General features: G+C 37.6%; 2 protein-coding genes across 2 annotated transcripts; both read right to left on the reverse strand.

Moving 5' to 3' along the window:
- Window positions 1–622: 622 nt before the first annotated feature.
- LOC145774161 (NADH dehydrogenase [ubiquinone] 1 alpha subcomplex subunit 6-like) lies at window positions 623–7,395 on the reverse strand. Its single transcript, XM_082585332.1, has 3 exons — window positions 7,222–7,395; window positions 6,870–6,985; window positions 623–813 (listed from the first exon to the last, which is right to left on the reverse strand). Exons 1-3 carry the CDS (start codon window positions 7,358–7,360, stop codon window positions 685–687), a joined length of 384 nt encoding a protein of 127 aa, XP_082441458.1. The 5' UTR covers window positions 7,361–7,395; the 3' UTR covers window positions 623–684.
- Window positions 7,396–9,711: 2,316 nt separating this feature from the next.
- LOC145774160 (uncharacterized) lies at window positions 9,712–18,153 on the reverse strand. Its single transcript, XM_082585331.1, has 5 exons — window positions 18,055–18,153; window positions 17,811–17,854; window positions 17,251–17,316; window positions 15,020–15,086; window positions 9,712–11,140 (listed from the first exon to the last, which is right to left on the reverse strand). The coding sequence occupies exons 1-5, from the start codon at window positions 18,124–18,126 to the stop codon at window positions 10,445–10,447; spliced, it is 945 nt and encodes a 314-aa protein (XP_082441457.1). The 5' UTR covers window positions 18,127–18,153; the 3' UTR covers window positions 9,712–10,444.
- Between the last annotated feature and the right edge of the window lie 628 nt (window positions 18,154–18,781).

Raw genomic sequence — 18,781 nt, forward strand, 5'->3', positions numbered from 1 at the left:
AAGCAAAACTAAAATATGCAAAAAGCTCATTTTTGGAGGGTAGTGATCCATTGTCTATCAATGTTCAAAAATAAGAGAAGCTAAATTTAAAAAAAGATTTATAAATAGGCCATCATCACATTAGAGGACAAGTTTTTATAAAAAAGAGCTTAGAAAACTACTTCAACCTCTCTGCCGTCGAGTGTGGCACGAGGGTTTCCAATATTTTTGTGTATTATTCATTTAGGCTAAGTAGTTTTAGATGAGTCTCTTAAAGGCTACTAGTCAGCAGTAGTGAACTGAGCAAGCCGAAACTTGGCATGTCACAAGTCAGAAAATTCAGTTTCGCAAGGGATGACCTATCATGACCAAGCAAGTAAATTTTATTTCTGACTTCGACAGTTAGTAGCTGAAATGCACTTGTTGAGTTTTCAGACGACCTTAAAGAAAATACGCGTCACTCGTCAGCCTACTGTGGTAGTTTGATCTGTAGTTTTTTCAAAAAGCAAATGTCCGTTTTGCGACGATATCCCTCACACCTATTTAAATCATATCAATTGGAATTGATAAATTGTGCTACTTCAATGGGTAGGCTATATTTCATTCCAAATTGACATGTTCGGTTTGAAAACACAGGTCACACTTAACGACAAAATGCAAATTTATTCATCATAATAAAAGAGAAAACCAATAAATATAGTAAATCTATTTTCGGGTAAAAAACTTTCCGAGAAAATCTGTCGGTTCTTGAATAGCGGTTTCGGATTTGAAAAATTCCTTTATGTGACAATCCTGCTTCCACTTCTGCAGGGTCTCTTGCAAGTCCATTTGTCCCTTGAGAAGAAAACATACAGAGTCACACAAAGGATAAAAATAGGTTGCTTTCAGAATTTCACTGCTGTCACAAAACAAATTTTCGAAACCAGTCCCATCGTTCAGTCATTGTGTCGACATTATTACTTTCTGCGTCTGATTTGTCCTTCAGTTGTGGTGGATGATGTTGTTGGTGAGCTCCCACGAAAATAAATAATTGTAACAGATACAGTACAATGCTCATTCTATTAACTTATTCGCCATATCTTTGCGTGCATGAAACAAGAACGGTCGTTGTTTAGAACCTTTGGATAAAAATGAACCAGAAGAATAACAAATCTATGATTTGAATTTTGAGTCAACTTTAGATGGATATTTGCAACAATTTCCAAAGCTATGTGCCAACTGTTAATAAACCAACAACGAAAATTGTCAAGTAGTCCACCCGATTAGGAGTAGGGGGGGGGGGGGGGGGGATTAGAACGCTTTTTGGCGAAAAACGGTTCTCTAATGGGCTAAAAATATGGACCGAGATATAAAAACTCCAACAAGCCCAAATTTATGCCTCTGGAAGATCGTTTACCCCTTTGAACATACCCCTTGAAGATGACCACTTTGAGATTTTGGATATTTTCTTGCAGTGTTGCCATATAAAACAATACGATCAAGTCTTAACACATTTTATCTCGCAAACCTTGTTCCTTTGTAGTTTTAAGCAGTTTTTGATAATTTACCAGTATGTAGAAAGATATTTTAGTTGTTTAGTGACACACTTTATTGAATTTAAGTTAAAAAATAGTATTTTTTTTGTGAATGGCAACATGTGTTCTGCTTTGGAGACTGATTGTTTGTACACGTTAGTATGAGTGATAGTGCAAGGCAACTAGGCTACTTTATATTGGAATATTGCCTGATCAATGAGTATAAAGCCTTTCCAATTGAGAAGAGAGTACTGATTTAGATACAATTCAAAGTTGTAGTAGGCCATATTAGGCTAATGCCTGACAGTTCTTAGCCTACAATCTTGTAGAAGACTAGGCTATAGCTTGTGGCGAGACCAACCTAGCCATTGGTGACTATCAGTACAATAGTTGCAATAAAATGATTATTTTGGTTCAGTTTTAAATCTACAGAGTTTTACTATGGTGTAGAGAGGGATGGAGCAGGGGCCACTGCCCCTTAACCTTATTTGGATTTATTTTGAGGATAAGTTTTAGTTTGCTCTTTGAAACAACTTTTGTTTGGCCAACACCTTGATGGTGTGTTGTAATATTGCAGTCAAGTATACCATAACCAAAACAGACCCAGAGCAAGCATTGATTTTTATTGTTTTTCAGATGTACTATAAACCTATATCATATTGAAGATACAGAAATCTGAAAGTGTACTATTATACCCTTTGGGCAGTTAGCAGTCTATTTACAACTAATAATGTCTGCTTTTGAAACTCGGTCCAAAGTAAAAAAAGAAGTTAGGTGATGTTGTTTACACTGAAGCAGCTGGCTTTCCAGCAGGAACCCTTCCTGTAGAAAAGGCAGTCCTTGAAAATATGTTGTACTTGTTACAGCCTAAGAGAGCAGGTGCAAATGAGAAAAGTAAATTGGATGCTGCTTGTATGATAGCAATGATGTTGCAAGAACATCGGTTGTTCTGCAATTTGTATACAGTTTCCACTATTGCAATTAAAAATCGTGTTGTTAAAATTTATGATGAATTTATGTATCTTTTGAGAATAAGAAAATCTCGTCAAAACAATCGGCATCAGAAACGAGTAAATGACTTCAATGACAGGTCCAGTGGTGTTTTTGATATATTTTGTGAAAATAATGTACAAAGAAAAAAACTTGAAGCTCTCCATGGAGTAACGATGACCAGTATGGAATGGGACTTTCTGAAAGATCAACGCTCAGAATGAAAAATGTATAGTGAGGATTACATTGACAAACAGTGGTGTAAAACAATGGAAAGGCGAAAGCAAGATCTTCATGCTCTTGAACGATTGAGGTGCTCCGAAAAAAGAATCACAGAAGAATATAATGAAGGTTTAACTGAATTAAATGAGATGCTTTCAGATTCTGAACAATCTAGTGCTGTTGAGGTCACTTCAGACGACACTTCAACCGATGATGAAGAGCCTAAGCCAAAGAGGAGGAAAGTAGCTATTAATCATGTGGTTGATGACACTATGGCAAAGCAATACCAGCATGTTCGACTTACTTTGCGAAATGTTCGCAGTGAATTTTATGAAACCTTGGACAAACTAAAAAGTGTTTATCATATGTTTCAGCTCCAAGCAGAGGCAGCTATCGTGGAAACAGCAAACAAGATGTTTGGAAGAACTTGGAAGTTTCATGGTAGTGACCCGGATCAACTCGATTTGGACACTTTGCCGGACAGACATATTATAAGGAAAACCGGCAAAAGCATCGAAACAATGGCTCTTGATTCTATTGTTCAAGAAATTATGTTTTCTGAGAATAATGCAGCCATTACATATGCTAATGACGGATCAAAAAAACAAGGAGCTGGTTCTTTTATTGTACAGGGAATAATAATAAATGGAAAATATAGAGCACTGCCTACCTTGTCCATTGCTTCAGAAAGCAGAGCTACTGTAATTTGGCAGACTTGAAAATGAATACACTACGGATCCTCTCTGTGGCTAGTAATTATTGAACATATTGTTTACTGATCGTGAAATAAGTAAGCACGTGAAATCGTAAGATCGTGAAATAAGTAAGCACTGGGCAAGTTTGGAAAACGCAATTGGAAGAGACAAAATTTATGCAAACTTTCTTGTTAATGCAACCTCATCAGCAAGAAGTGTCACTGAACAAGCTCTTAATTGCATAACAAGGCTAATTAATCATGATTTTGATCACAAACCATGGAATAAAGCCAGAGACTTTGACCTTCACATTGCCCCTAGAAAAAATCTATCAGTAAGCCTCAAAGATGAAAGATTTAATCGTTTGACTTTGTCCTGCGCTATTGTATTGTATCATATGGAAGACGTAGCTGATTTTTTGCGTAAATTTTGTCATGTTTCAAATCAGCTAGCATGCATTGTTAGGTCTTTCCTTGACATCGAATTTTTAGAGGTTATGTTTTGTATTGGAGCTCTTCTGGGTTTACAACTGGTTGAACCTTTGTTGTCACTCACTCTGTCCCAAACTACCACATACTCTAAACTAACACCTGCATTCCATCAACTTTATGAGGATTTGAACAACACAAATCCTGAAAAGCTATTCGATCTTGATAACCCTGCATTCCAATTCGTGTCATCCGATCGTTTTCATGCCACAAAGTACAGCCCAGAAATATGTGCAAGCATTGCACAAGTGACATCCACATACAAAGCACAACTTAAAAGCATGTTACAAGTTCTTCCAGCTATCGCTGAAGCATTCCAGAGACAAAAAGGAAACATTTTTGGATTCGGAGATCATAACCCAAAAGCAAATATATCCTTAGCCCACATGGATGAGGAAAAACTGGAAAAAGTGCCTATCCACAACATTGACTCTGAGAGAAGTGTTGGCTTCATTAACTATGAACTATCTCGCAGAGGGGCCAGAGAACTACCAGCAGCCTCTTCATCACAAGTAAAAAATAAATCCCAAGATCTAATTGAAAGTATGCCTTCTGGATCTTTCAAAAGTTATACCAAAAAACCAACCTTATTCCGAATTGCAGCTAGAGTGGAGATAACTTCAAGATAACTTGCAGAAAACGATATCAGAAAACAAAATGTCCGCTAATATTGCACTAGACCAAAGACGCCACAAAGATCTTGCAGCTCTCAAATCCTTAGGTGGACCGTTTACTTCATCAATGGAACTCGACAATTACGCAAATTCAATTCAAGCAGAAAGAACCAAGACAGACAGATTGTACAGGGAAATACGTTACGCCAGGGACACATCGTTATCCATTCCCAAAACTAGCGATATTTTTAAGCTGAAAAAAGGACACAAGAAGCTTCCACTTCACACATACATAACAAAGTTGAAACTATACCTTGAAAATATTGTATCAAAGACTGATGTGACAATGGAAGACTTCAGTGAAGCAATCACAACAATTGTGACTGAATCAAAAAAGTACTGTTTACGTACCACAAACAGTAAAAATTTAAAAAAATTCCAAAACTTTCAATATGTTCAAGGGGGTAAACGTTATTTTTAAACGTTAAAAGTATGATGGTTGGTGTTTTTACATGTTTCTCCATATTTTCAGGGGGTTAGAGCAGAACTTTTGGTCTAAGTCCCCCCCCCCCTATTAGGAGAGATGTGGGACGGGGACCAATACAACACAGCTCGTTTTTGATCCCTACTAAAAATTAACTTTGTTTGGGTAGTTATTGGAACGAGATTACATAAAGAACCTTCTTTGCCATGAGGTTTGAAAGTTAGCTTGTTGCAAACGCAAAAATGAGAGACAAAAGTTCAAAATTTTTGAAATGGGTGTGCTTCGAGACATTGTCAATTGAGACCATGTCTCACAGCTTCCTGTCTGAATTTGAAAGTATTTTTTGCAGAAAATGCCTATGTTACGGCAATCCAAAGGCCTATAAAAGAATTTTTCAAATGAAGCTTTAAATAATGCTTTGCATGACATTGTTCAATATAATTTATCTGTGAGAAAAGCTGCCAAAAAACATAAATTTGATCATACCACTCTTGGAAGATACTGGAAGGATGGATAAAAAAATGAGCCATTATCTGAAGTGTTATCACACTTCATTAAATTTATGAATGTCTCCAAGACCAGTCTAGGTATTTCTGTAAACATGCAATGTGCGAATTCTGTAGATTCTAATGAGCATCACCAAACAGGAAAAACTGAGCCTTGTACCTCAGCTTCCTTACAACAAAATGATTCGATTTTGTTATCTTCAATACGGCCATATCCAAAAGCTGTTGCAAAGGGATGAAAGAGAAAATCACGAAAACGTAAATCAGCTGTGATTACTGACAATGCTCCAAAGAAGCGGCTGACACAACATCTTAAAAGAAAATCTATAGAATCTAACACAAGCAGTGTTGCTGAAGTTGATCTAGAAACTGACGCTGAGAGTGTTTGCACCGATACCAGTGATGTTTCATGTGAAGAAAATGCATTGCAAAACATAATTCCTGATTGTCTTTCTACTGGAACCTATGTAGTGGTCAAAGTTCATGCAAATGCAGATGGTAAATTTAAACATTTCATCGGCCGGCTTGCACATGGTCCTGATCAAGATAATGGCCATGAAATTGAGATATTAAAATTGAATTGAGAAAACATCACACAAAATGAAGGACTGTTTTGTGTTCCCAGAAAATGAAACTGGGGCTTCTGTGTCTGATTGTAATATTGTGTGTCTTCTGCCAGATCCAACCTCTGTTGCCAAAACGAAACGCTTGTCTGGTGTTTTGAAATTTGCAATGAACTTGTCACAATATTACATTGCCTGATGAAAGACTTGTCTGTGAGGACCCCTCCCCAGCAAACTGTTACTGTTTAAACAATTTTGTGTTGAATCAGCTTGTTCGTTCTTCCATCTGTCCATGTTCGTTCTAGAAACGCTTGTTCTTTGCTTTTACACAAAATGCAATCTTTCTTCAGAAAAAGTACAGTTGTCGTGTAAGTAACAAACCTGTCTCATTGGTCCCATTGGTGTGTTGCAAAGGTCCCACCCAGCTGGGATCAATGATACAAAAAGTGAACATTTAAACAGTGAAATAATTTTTTAATCAGTGATCTAATCCGAAGCCCTAGCTATGCGTAAATACAGTAAGAAGATGTGCTTCCCTCAAACGCTTTGTACCCTGTACTGCGAAAATCACGCGTGACAACGGAAAAAAAATACTCATTTTGTTTCATTGGTCCCACATCTTCCCTACAAGGGAACACAAGCTGAAACAAAACAAATTTAATGGGCTTGAAAATAGGAACCTACCTACAGGTCAACATAAGCTTGCATAGACTAATCCAGGACAGCAAATCAATCGTGTTTTATATTGATCACGTCTACAGACGTTGAATCAATGTAAAAAACGGTCGATTTGCTGTCTAGAATGTGACTATACCTTGATGACTAAAAGATCAATTGCTCTAACGTCTCTGACATGAGAATTCTTAACAAATTCCTCACGAATCCGTGCTCGCATCTTTTCATTGGTGTACGGGAGGGAAAACATGTCAACTGAAATTTTATAATTAAGTCAGAGAAGTAAATAAAGTTTTGAGTCGTGACAGCACCTCCCTGAACAAATCACTAAGTAACATTTTTTGACGTCATGGCATAACAGCTAGGGAAGCACAGAATGAAAATACCGTGATATTAAAACCACGAAAAAATAGAGAAATAATAATTTTAAAATCGGAGCATAGATTTTTCCGAAAAATACATAGCTAATTTATGTAAAAATGGTCACTTACTGATTGTAGGCGTTGCTCGATACCATTGCCTGTATAATGCTAGAACACTTCGTCGTGCCTCAGCTGGGTTCGTTGACATTATCGGTTTGACTGCTGCGGAGTTCAACAGTCCAGCAGCTTGTTTTACTACTGAAGCCATTTTGTTTGACTTCACAAATGCCCTAACCCTAATTTAAACCTGAAAATAACATGCATAAAATGTACCTCCAACCAGCAAATTAGTCTTTTTCTAGTTGATTTTTCAACGTTTGCAAATGCTGAATCAATGTAAAACAGAACTGATTTGCTGGCAGGGTATTGCACAAAGCAACATTCTTGTTGAGTTTTCATGCTGAATGTAATGTAGAAGGGATTACAATAATGGGAGAATTGCTGAGTGGTTACCGGTACTGCTCATTATTATGCAACAACTGAAACAGTATAAACCTTATCACATAGTTTCATGGACATAAATCGAAAGGCAATAAATAGATGCAAGTTGATCAATAATGAAATTTTCAGATGTTTTTCTTTTCACGTTGACGAATGTTGTTAGTTGTGTTTTCATGATAACCAATTGACTTTAACACATCGAATAAGTGCGCTACTTAGTGAAGAGCGTTTTTCAAAAAAAAAAATCTCAGTATTTACGTCATATTCAATTCTTCAGTTGTTTCTTAAATTCATAGATCCTTGTACATTCTGTTAAAATTGACAATAAAGACAGCAGTTAGGACAGAGGTCAGGGAACGCCAGATTTCACTTTGTTACGTGAAAACGTTTACGTATACATATGACCAGGGTTTTTTTTCGGTCGTTGACCGATTTTTTAGCAAAAAATCCGAAAAAAATATAGTCAATTCGGTCAAAATGTCCGAAAAAATATATAGTCAATTCGGTCAAAATGTCCGAAAAAAACAACGTTTCTCAGCGAAACTCAATGTTGTAGCTAGTCAGGAAGTGCAAATTTTGGTTTGTATTAGCTACTTGAAAGGAAATATTTTCATCAGAAAAAATTACCGAAATAAATAAAAAATGACCGAATTTTTTCAAGTCATTTTGGATAAATGACCGAAAAGTCTCAGCGAAAAAAAACCCAGCATATGACCCCAATATCGAATGCAAAACGTGCGTTGTTATAGGTGTTTTTAACCACAAATAACAAATTGATTTCACATCATCAAGTTCCCATTGGCGACAGTGAAATAGCAGAAAGTGTATACAATACAAGTCGAAAATCATTGAATTTTGAATAAGCTTTATTGCGGTTACATGCTTCATATAACGCGAAAGCCATGGGGTGTCGTTTTTGAGAAAACAAAACTGCACATGACAATGAAAAAACAAAGCATTTAGTTTTACTTGAGCACTTATTTCGTCAATGCAGTTATGACAATTGTGTTGGTTATAGTGATAAGGTACGAAAGCACCGATTAATATCCTCATAGCAATTCAGCATGCCGCAAAATTGAGTTATCGATGAGAACTTTTACTGAAAACAGTTTGGAAGCCGCTCCAGTAGTCAAAAAGCGCTTGACGTCACTTTATGCTCTGCTCAGGAAACCTTGCCATGCATTGATGATTAAACAATGGCATATGAAATTGAAAAATGACATTTCAGAACATTTACTATAGGTCACTTTTGAATAAAAAAAAAACTCTTGATTTAGTATCAAGGTCAGTCAGTTCAAGAAAGGTGTTAAGAAATTGTTACACTACTAACGGAGCTATCAATTAATTTGATACTTTCACACTAATACATTCGTTATTAGACAAAACTAAACACTGTGCTTTACCCAAACTGAGGACAGACAAACAAAAAAGTATCAACAACAAATTCTGACACTGCACATTGATCGACAAAAAGGCGTAATAGGTTCAGTATAATTCACAATTATGTTACATTTGACATCGCCTTGCTTAGTATCCGAAAACTGAAAGTTTTCATCCGAAATCAATTTGTTAGTTGGATATGCTAGAGATGAGTGAGACCATAGACCAACTGGCAAGGGCAAATGGAGTAAGATGGTATGGACATCACATGTGATAAGGAGGGAGGAAGGAAGTTTTCTTAGAAAGGCACTAGATCTAAAGGTGGATGGGAAGAGGAAACGCGGTCGTCCAAGAAGAACGTGGAAACAACAAGTGAAGAATGAATTTAAAAAAGTCGGACTGAAGGAGGAAGATGCAAGGGACAGGGTGAAATGGAGAAAAGGGATTAAAACAATTGCTGCGCGGAAACAATCGGCCACCCCCACTAGTGGGGAACAAACCGACGATGGATCATGATGATGATGATGATAAGACAACACCAAAGTTTTTACTCAGAAAGAATTAAACAAACAAATATGAATGAAAATACAAAAAGTTTTCACCTAACACCCCATAGCAGAATGCAACAAATGTTGTACTGTACTGCTACTTGTTTTTTAAACCCATAGCTATTGACGAGCAGATACAGTTAAAATAAAACATATCAAAAACACAAAGTCATAGGTGACAAAACGCATCTTTAAACTAAACAAGGACCTGGGGCAAAGTAACGAAGATTTGAGCAAAGTAGCAAAGTAAAAATTGTAAATACGACATGAGAATGCGCTGTCACGTGTGTAAAGCAACTAAAACTTGACATGATATAGTCGCTTTACCAGGGTGGACAATGCCTCAAAGCTCAATTGCAATATTCGTCGGAGCTGTGGTTCCAGGCAACAGTTGAACAATAGCAACATTCCCAAAGTGAAAGCATTCGAATCGAGACAGTTGGGCGCCAATGGTTAAATTCTATAATGGATAAGCCCCAGAAATGAGCATAAGAGAATTTTTTCTTGATAGGGGATAAAACTATATTATCACTTACCATCGAACGATGTTGATTATCATGGTTAAAAAAAACTATCCTAGCAACAAAGAAATATTAAAACAAAAAACGTACAGGTAATAAAGCAGGTGGTGAAGTAAAAAAAAACATGCACGATAGGCCGAATATTCAAATGAATACATCCTTTGGCAAATAAATTAAAACCTTTCACCCTTTTAATGAAAGTTTAAATTTTCAGATAAAACAAAATCGCTATCAGGTTAATTTCACAAATCCCAAAAATTGGGAAGTTAAAACAACTAATGCTCAATTAAACGTTAAAACTTCTATCAGTAGAAAACAAACATTTCGCATAAGAATGAAATTGAAAACAAAATACAAGGAAATGAGCTGGTTGCATGTAGTTTCAGCTGAAATGTGAGAACTTCAGCTTTTAGATAAGCTGTTAAAAATTCCTTCTTTAGTTTCACATTCTGTAAATGTGATCATCTGTGAATTGACAGTGATGTCAGTAATCACAATTTCATGTTTGGTCCATTGGGGATCGACGGGTGGATCAGCTTCTGTTGAAACCAATTCGTTGTTGCTGTTCTCACTTTTAGAATTAATCACCGTTTCCACAACTTCGTCATTTCTTTGAGATAATTCAGTCTTTTTCTCGCTACTTTTTTTGATTTTCGGCAGCTGTTGTCCAGCCAGTGGTGAAGGTAACTTGCACCAACGCTTGTGGCCTTGTGACTTACGTTTCAAGCCTGCTTTTCGTCCTACACCTCGTGTTAGTTTTAAATTACCGGATTTACAAGCTCGGTCATAAAGACTGTGCTTGTGTTCGGCGTTAGATTCTACCAAGTCTTCAGAATCGGGAATATAATCCTGATCTTTTTGTGAAGGCTCCTGAGAAAGGTTTGACAACTCCATACTGCCTTCTTTATCATGCTTATCTTGATCACAACCTGATTCGTGAATGGAATGTGTTGCTACACTGTCGTCAAATTCATCAGGCTCTTGTGAAGTAGAAGGTCTTGGTGTGTCTAGAATATCAGTATTGGACAAACCAGTGTTAACTTTCGAGGTTTTAACCTCAGCAGGGTTAGAGGAAGAATGTTCTGTTGTTTGATTGACCTATTGTATAATAAAAAAATGTTAGTCCTCAAATGAAAAAAAAACAAAAAAAACAGTCTAGACTCACATGTAACAAATCAAAAATAAAACGTAAATGCACTTTTGCATTCCACAGATTTGCTACATATATGAAGATATCAAAGACAAATTACGCAAAAGACTTCAAAACTGGCCTCAAAACTACAATTACAAAGAAACCAATATTCAAAGACGTGTGCATATGGGGTCCACGTCTTTTAGGCGCAGACAGTTAGGCGCCCGTCAAATAGGCGCGCACACTGTGGCGTCAGGATATTTAGGTGCTGAGCACTGCGGCGCCCGTTTATTTAGGTGCTATTCCTTGTAAAGTCTGCAAATTGTATCAGCTCAGCTGTGGCAAAGCCTAGTCAAGATTTTGACGGGAAACTAAGTTACTCTTCACTCAAGCCTACCACCCACTTGAATATAAGCTACGGTATATATTTTTTCTGATGTATGATAGTGTACTTATTATTTGACTTATACAGTATAACTAAAAGTGAACTCAGTCATGTTCGGAAATAACAGCTAACTAACAGCAAATAAATGCCGAACACGCGCATTAAAAAAACAATCTATTTTTCTGTTCAATGCCGGTTTAAGCAGATTCACTCACGGAAGGCATGACACATTTTTCTGTTCAATACAACATTTTGTGTGAAAAGCATTGCCGGATAACGCAGCTTCACTCACTGAAGCCATGACCATTGACCAACAACAAATAAATACACGCGCATTAGGGTGGCTCTTAAAATTGAGTTTTTGAATTTTGCTTGGGACACCCTTTCAAATGGTGAGGTTGTCAGAAAAAATAACTCTTGCAAATTTTTTTTTAATTTGAAGTTGATTTAGGGGTGGCCCTCCCCCCCTAAAGTTCTGTGCCCTCCCTCGAAATACCAAATCTGCGTATCTCGAAAGCCACTTGAGCTAGAGATACGGTTTTTGTGTTAAAAGATGCAGAAAACATGGTTTTCTATCTGCTTTCTGAACATTGAATGCATCTATCTTGAGTAGAAAAGCAGTTATTTAGAAAAAAACGCATTTGACAAAATCTTGATTTTACAACCTTTTTTGTGACCACGAAACCGTCTATAAAATTTCGTTTTTTTTCTTAATTTTTGCACCTTAGAGGGAACACTGGTAACGATGTTCATTTCAAAATGTAATTCTGGTCAGTACTGCAAGAAGCGATATTATCGACAATATTTTACATATTGCCTTGCGTATTGTGACAGGATGTCTGCGACCTACACCATCGGACAATTTCCCTGTCCTTGCAGGCAACCAACCAGCTGAGTTTTGTCGCGAAGAAGCCATCCTGTCTCTTTCTCTGCACTACGAACCCCAACCACTTGCTCCACTCAAGTCTCTACAAGTCTGTGAGCGAGCAATCGAGCATCCTCGGCAACTGAAATCGAGACACCCATTTGTATGTGACGCACAACTCCTGATGAAAACCGCTGAAAACCAATCCATCAGCGCGGCTACCTGGGAGGACAACAAATGGAGCTCAGAGTAGAAGAAGAACTCCTCAAGGCTCTAAAGTTTTATCTCTGACACCAGCCCCCATCCAACCAGAATGCATAGTTTGCCAAGGAAGGCCTGGGTGTGGCACAACGCCTGCGTACTAGGCTACTGGAGTAAGACTATTCCGTTCAAACATGCACAAATTGGGGATGGCTCCATCCACAATCTGTGAGTGCGGCATAGAGGAACAAACCACAGACCACACCATCTGTAACTGCGCCAAATGGTGTGCGTGGTCTGCTTGAACTGGATGACGAATCAATGCAATTGCTGCTCGACACCTGCTCAAGCATCTAAACCGCATCGGCACTGCCCAAGGGTGGTAAAAGACAGAGCCCCTTGACCCCTGGAGTAACAAAGAAGGTTTAAACGAAGAAGAATCGACAATATTGTTCTTGTTGGAATTTGGATTCAACAGTTTCCTGTGCTCAGTAACAACGTGCAAAAGAAACTGAAGTTGGTACTCATCATCAGTTGGGAGTTTGTTAAAATCCGGGATTAGACTTAGAGCAACTCCTCTCTCTGCTCTGTCATTGACTACTGAAAGTCCCTTCGCCATGTGTAAAGCTTGAATAAATGCACCATCTTCAGTCCAATGAGCAGGATCCTTTGAAAGTATAATTATTGCTTCATCTTCAGTTCTTCACCCAACAGCTGAAGCCATTTTGAATTAGAGGTGCAATACTGTTCTAGACCCTTGTTGCTAAGAAACGCATCTACAGTACTTTGATGCTTCGTCTCCATGGTGGACGTTCTGCTGTTTCATTTAACATGGTTGCCACCATTAGCTTTTTACTTTCCACAGACAATCGAGAGTCAAACAAGGCTAGTTCAACCATTTCTTCGGACAGATACCATAAATGCAGACCAAGCTTTTTGCATAAATCGCCTTCGCCATGCAACAAGTGCGATGCATAGCACCTGAAGCTTGAAAGCGGATTCTACGCTCAAGAGTTTCTCCAAGGAATATGACAAAAAACGGGCATTTTAGCTATGCATGAATGCATAAAAGTTTAGAAATACTTATTTCGTTTATTGCTTTACCAGTTTTACAGGTTAGTTTATGAACTTTGTTTATTGAATAGCTTGGGCCACAATACTTGTTTAGCACTGTTTTGTGCTAGAATACCCGAAAACAGGTTTTTTCTAATAACTGCTTTTCTACTCAAGATAGACGCAATCACTGTTCAGAAAGCAGATAGGAAATCATGCTTTCTGCATCTTTTGACACAAAAACCGTATCTCTAGCTCAAGCAGTTTTTGAGATATGCAGATTTGGTATTTGGGAGGAGGGCGCAAAACTTTAGGGGGGGAGGGCCACCTCTAAATCAATTTCAAATTCAAAAATTTTTTGCAAGAGTTATTTTTTCTGACAACCTCACCTTTTCAAAGGGTGTCCCACACAAAATTCAAATTTTTTTCATTTTTTGCCAAATAAGAGCCACCCTAACGCGCATTAACAAAACAACATATTTTTCTGTTCAATATAACATTTTGTGTGAAAAGCATTGCCCTACCTGCCAAGCTCATACAATCTGCAGACTTTACTAGGAATAGCACCTAAATAAACGGACGCCAGAGTGCTCCGCAGTCCGCACCTAAATATCCAGACGCCAGAGTGTGCGCGCCTATTTGTCTGAGCCTAAAAGACTTGCTCCCTGCATATGCAGATAGATGCAATACAATACTATGTTAGCATACAGTAAAATTAGCCTGCAAATAAAAAGTTGTAACGAAATTGTTTCAAACTGTAGGCAACAAAAAAATTATCTAATAAAAGTATCACAGAACAGGCTACAGGAGTAATGAGTAGCCTGTTCAGTTTGAAACCTTTACGCATCCCATTCGTATGTAATATATTTTCAATCACAAGAGGATCTGACTAGATTTATTTAAGATCTAGATGCTGATGATAGCTTTACAAACTATCGCAACATCACTGTGGTTTGAGTGTTGTGCTAACGAATCTCATCAACGACTGTATCAGCTTGTGTCAGCCAAATGCACTAGGAGATCGGTATATTCTGGATGACGAGACCAAAGGCTACTTGCTTTCAACGGGCTTCTCGGCGAAGTCCAGGCAACGCCGTCAACATGGGGTAGAAAATCGAACCCAAAAGTTCATACGAAGGAAAATATATATATGAATGAACTTTAAAAAAAACGACCTTGCTGCAAGTATGAAAAGTGCTGTAGCCTGTGAATGTTGAATTTTTTTTAACAGAACAAGGAACAAGGGGTAGACTCTCTGACCCAATGGCTAAGGTCGACTCGCAAATTGTATGAAAATTACTATAATTTTTGAAGCAACGTTTAACAAGTATCAGGACATACAGATGGAGATTTTTTCGATTTGCGTCCTCTTCTCTTGATCACACCGTTCGCAAGTAAGTCTTGTTCACTGCAAATAATAAAATAAAGTTAAATTATCTGCTTTACATAAACTGGCACCAAACTCTAATCAACCTCAAAAAGTTCCGTTTTCTAATGGCAATGAAATCAATTCGACAGAATTTTCCTTCCAATGACATATACAAATATACGATATATAAAACTTTAGAGTTAATACATCCACAGTTAAAACAGCCAAACCCCCATTACATCCGATTCCAGAGTTAACTGGTTTCCAAATAGGAGCATTAACCAAATTATACTTTAATTGCGTTATGTTTTGCACAGGATACCCCCGTTCCCCATGAAATGCTTTCTGCTGATGATCTAGTTATAATTGCTGACTCGCTTCTAGAAATGGAGCAAAAATTTACTGCTTGGAAGGTCGATCTGAAGTCACATGGACTTTGTGTTATCATGAAAAAGATCAAGGTCCTACATAGTAATTGTAATATTAGCTGTCTGAAGAAGGATATCGGAAAATTGCAATGTGGTGAGTGGGGACGAGGCTTCGGAATCGATATTCTGCACCATCTGCAAAAGTTGGGTTCACCATAAGTTTTCTGGTGTTAGTGGCAAGCTTAAAGACTTAAAGAGGATTCCAATTATGTGTGCAAGAGATGTTGTGATTAAACCACTCCTTTAGAAGATGCCATCCCATAACCCACTTGAAATTGGGTGAAGACCAACATGAATACATTAATGCCTTCTGCTATCTTAGCGATATGATTAGTCAGTCAGGTGGATGTAGAGACGCTGTCACAGCTGGAATCAGGTCCGCAGGGAAGAATCTCCGAGATGTCCTTTTCATTTTGGCAAGCAGCAGTATCCCCTTTCTAATTAAAAGACATGTGTGTCAGAAGCGTAATGCTTTATGCAAGTGAGACGTGGCTAGTCATTGCAGAGGACATCAAGCGTTTGAGCATTATTGACACGACTAAGGTGAGATAGATATGCTCAAAGCGACTGGCGGAGAGAGCATCGAATGAAGAAGGCTTGGCATCCACCGAGTAAAAGAGGTTGTACGGTGGAGGAGACTCTGTTGGTATGTCCGTTTGCAATGAATGGAAGATGACTCCTGGCCTAAGAAGGTTCAGTCGCTGAAAGTAGAAGGGCGTAATCCATGTGGACGGAGTCTCCTGCAGTTGTGAACGAAGCAAGTGACAACTGAACACTTAGTAACAACTGAGCTAGCAACATTTCAGCAAGTGGCTGATAGTTGGCAAATGATGAAACTGAAAAAGTAATAACTAAGCAAGCCAAAACTTGGCGTGTCATGCAAGTGATGACCAAGCAAGTCCGATATGAGCAGGTAAATCTCATTTGCTGACTTGACAGTACCGTAGTTGAAATGTACTTGCTGAGTTAAAAGTTAAAACACTTGCTAGGTTGTCGCACGCCGAGTGGTCCAACTACCACGTGAACGACCAAATAAGAGATGGTGCGATAGCGTGTGGAGCGACCTCCGAAAGCGGAACCTCGTGGCAATCGAAGTTCAAAATAGAAATACATGGAAAGCCGCCACTAAGCCGCATTGAAATCTGCGGACATCCAACCTTCGCAATGCGGGGAACAAAAGACGCAAAGCCGTGCAGAAAACTAAGAACTTTCGTTATAACATTGTTTGCTCTTTGCAAAGCAGATTTATTTATGCTGTTTAACCATTATGTCCGGCATCGGTCAGTCCAACAATAACATGTATTCATAATTTTGTTTTGCATGATTGCATCCCTTGTTACAACATATTATAGGTATAGCACAATGGGAATCCCATAAGCAGCACAACATACAGCTGAAAGCAGGGATAGCTCACCGCTCTGGCAGTTTGAGCAGTGAGCACTCCTGGCAAGATAGGTGAAAGCATCCAAATGTGGTTCCGTGCGTACCACAAATGGAAAAATGACCACGCTGAATTACATACAGTAATAATGTGTCCATGTCTAGTGTACGTTTACTGCACTGATGAGACCTTTTAAGGTCGAAACAGTGACAACCTGTTTGCAGTTATGTATATAATTATGAATATACTCTCTCAACTCTTTTAAACAATAAAATAAATAGTGCAGTAAAGTATTTTGATCTGATTCCACACCATATTTCAAACTCAACAGTACAAACTACGCTCTTATGCTGAACAAGTTTACTTGGACAATTTCTTCACAAGTGCAACTTACTCCATTTCAAATATTCGTATCAAATTTTGATCCAAAATATTTTCACGGGGTTCCCAAGTGCTGTGCCTTCAAATATATATAATATATAATAATATATAAAAAAGTGGTATACATATTTGTATGTACATTTTGCATAGAAAAACTATTATTATAATATAAGAATAGAATCATGTTAGTCGAATTTATACCTTTGTTAACACATCATTAATAATGTCAAAGCAGTGACAATGTATTTTCACTGTTTGGCGTTAGACATAGAGCAATGCTTTCAAGTTTACATAATCTAAAGAACACATTTTGTAACAAAAAAAAAATGGTTAAAGTTATAAATAGTGTTGCAGAAAAACAATAAATCAAATTTCAGTTTATTGGTTTTCTGTCTTGTAAATGGTATTAACCTAGACTTCATTTAAGCTAGAATGATTGCATTTAAACCGGTAAAATTGCAGAAAGTAACTGAGAGATGGCAACGCTATAAACTTATAAAAATTTAAAGCGTCATCAATTTGATTAACCCATATTATGTCATCCCCGTTAAAGAAGAAAATTACATACGGTACCTGGGTGACCATCCCTTCCACTTCACAAAATATTCATCTCTGCCCTGAAAAGTTAAGAACAAAACCAAATGCATAAACTAGTAAATAAGCAACACCGGTAGACTTTTAATTTTACCATGAATATTCAATAAACTTAAACAATGTTTTGATACCACAAGCTCAAACACCAGCTGAATAGTTGATTGCAATTGCTGCTTTTAAAAAGTAATGCCTTCACCAATCACCATTATGTTCGTGACCTCACCTTTCTCAAACGCTTTTTGCTGATTCGTTCTGCCACAAATACATTTTCACCCATTTCACTTACATTCATCATGTCAATATGTCAGCTAATTGATTCTTGTTCTGTCAAAATATCAGCTATCAGAATGTTCTGTCAATATGTCAGCTAACAATTATTTATCGGCAGTGGCTATTTGACCGGCACTAGTTTTTTAATCGAAAATAGTATTTGACCGACATGACTTTTTTTTCACCTTCTTTTTCAAAGCAAAAGACAAGAAAACAAATAAAAAAGAGCATATATATATATATAACTTCTAAATTTAACAGTTTCTTTCAACTGAATCAGTGGTGCATATGATAACAATTGTCAGGCTGGTATTCCCAATGATATTAGTTCCATGCTACCCGGAAGCACCTTCTTTTAAACTAAATTGCCTGCTAAAAAACACCGGAATGGCCCGTTTCGGTGAGTCCGATCCCTTAACAGGGGATTTTTTTAAAAATTATCGAGTACCGTAGCCTAATTATCATTGCCGTTTTAGGGTTAGGGGTTAGGTGTTAGGAACTCACCGAATAGTAGCAGACACAAAAAACACTGCCTAAAAGTAAACTGAACATTGATGAAACCATTTTTTTAAAGAAGTACCGTATTGAAACTTTTTACAGACACCAAACTATATAATATATATACGGTATATAATATAATTTGTTCAGAGCAAAAATGTAATGCGTTGTTTGGCAAACAC

This window comes from Aplidium turbinatum, chromosome 7 (assembly GCF_918807975.1).
Source record: "Aplidium turbinatum chromosome 7, kaAplTurb1.1, whole genome shotgun sequence".
Lineage (NCBI taxonomy): Eukaryota > Metazoa > Chordata > Ascidiacea > Aplousobranchia > Polyclinidae > Aplidium > Aplidium turbinatum.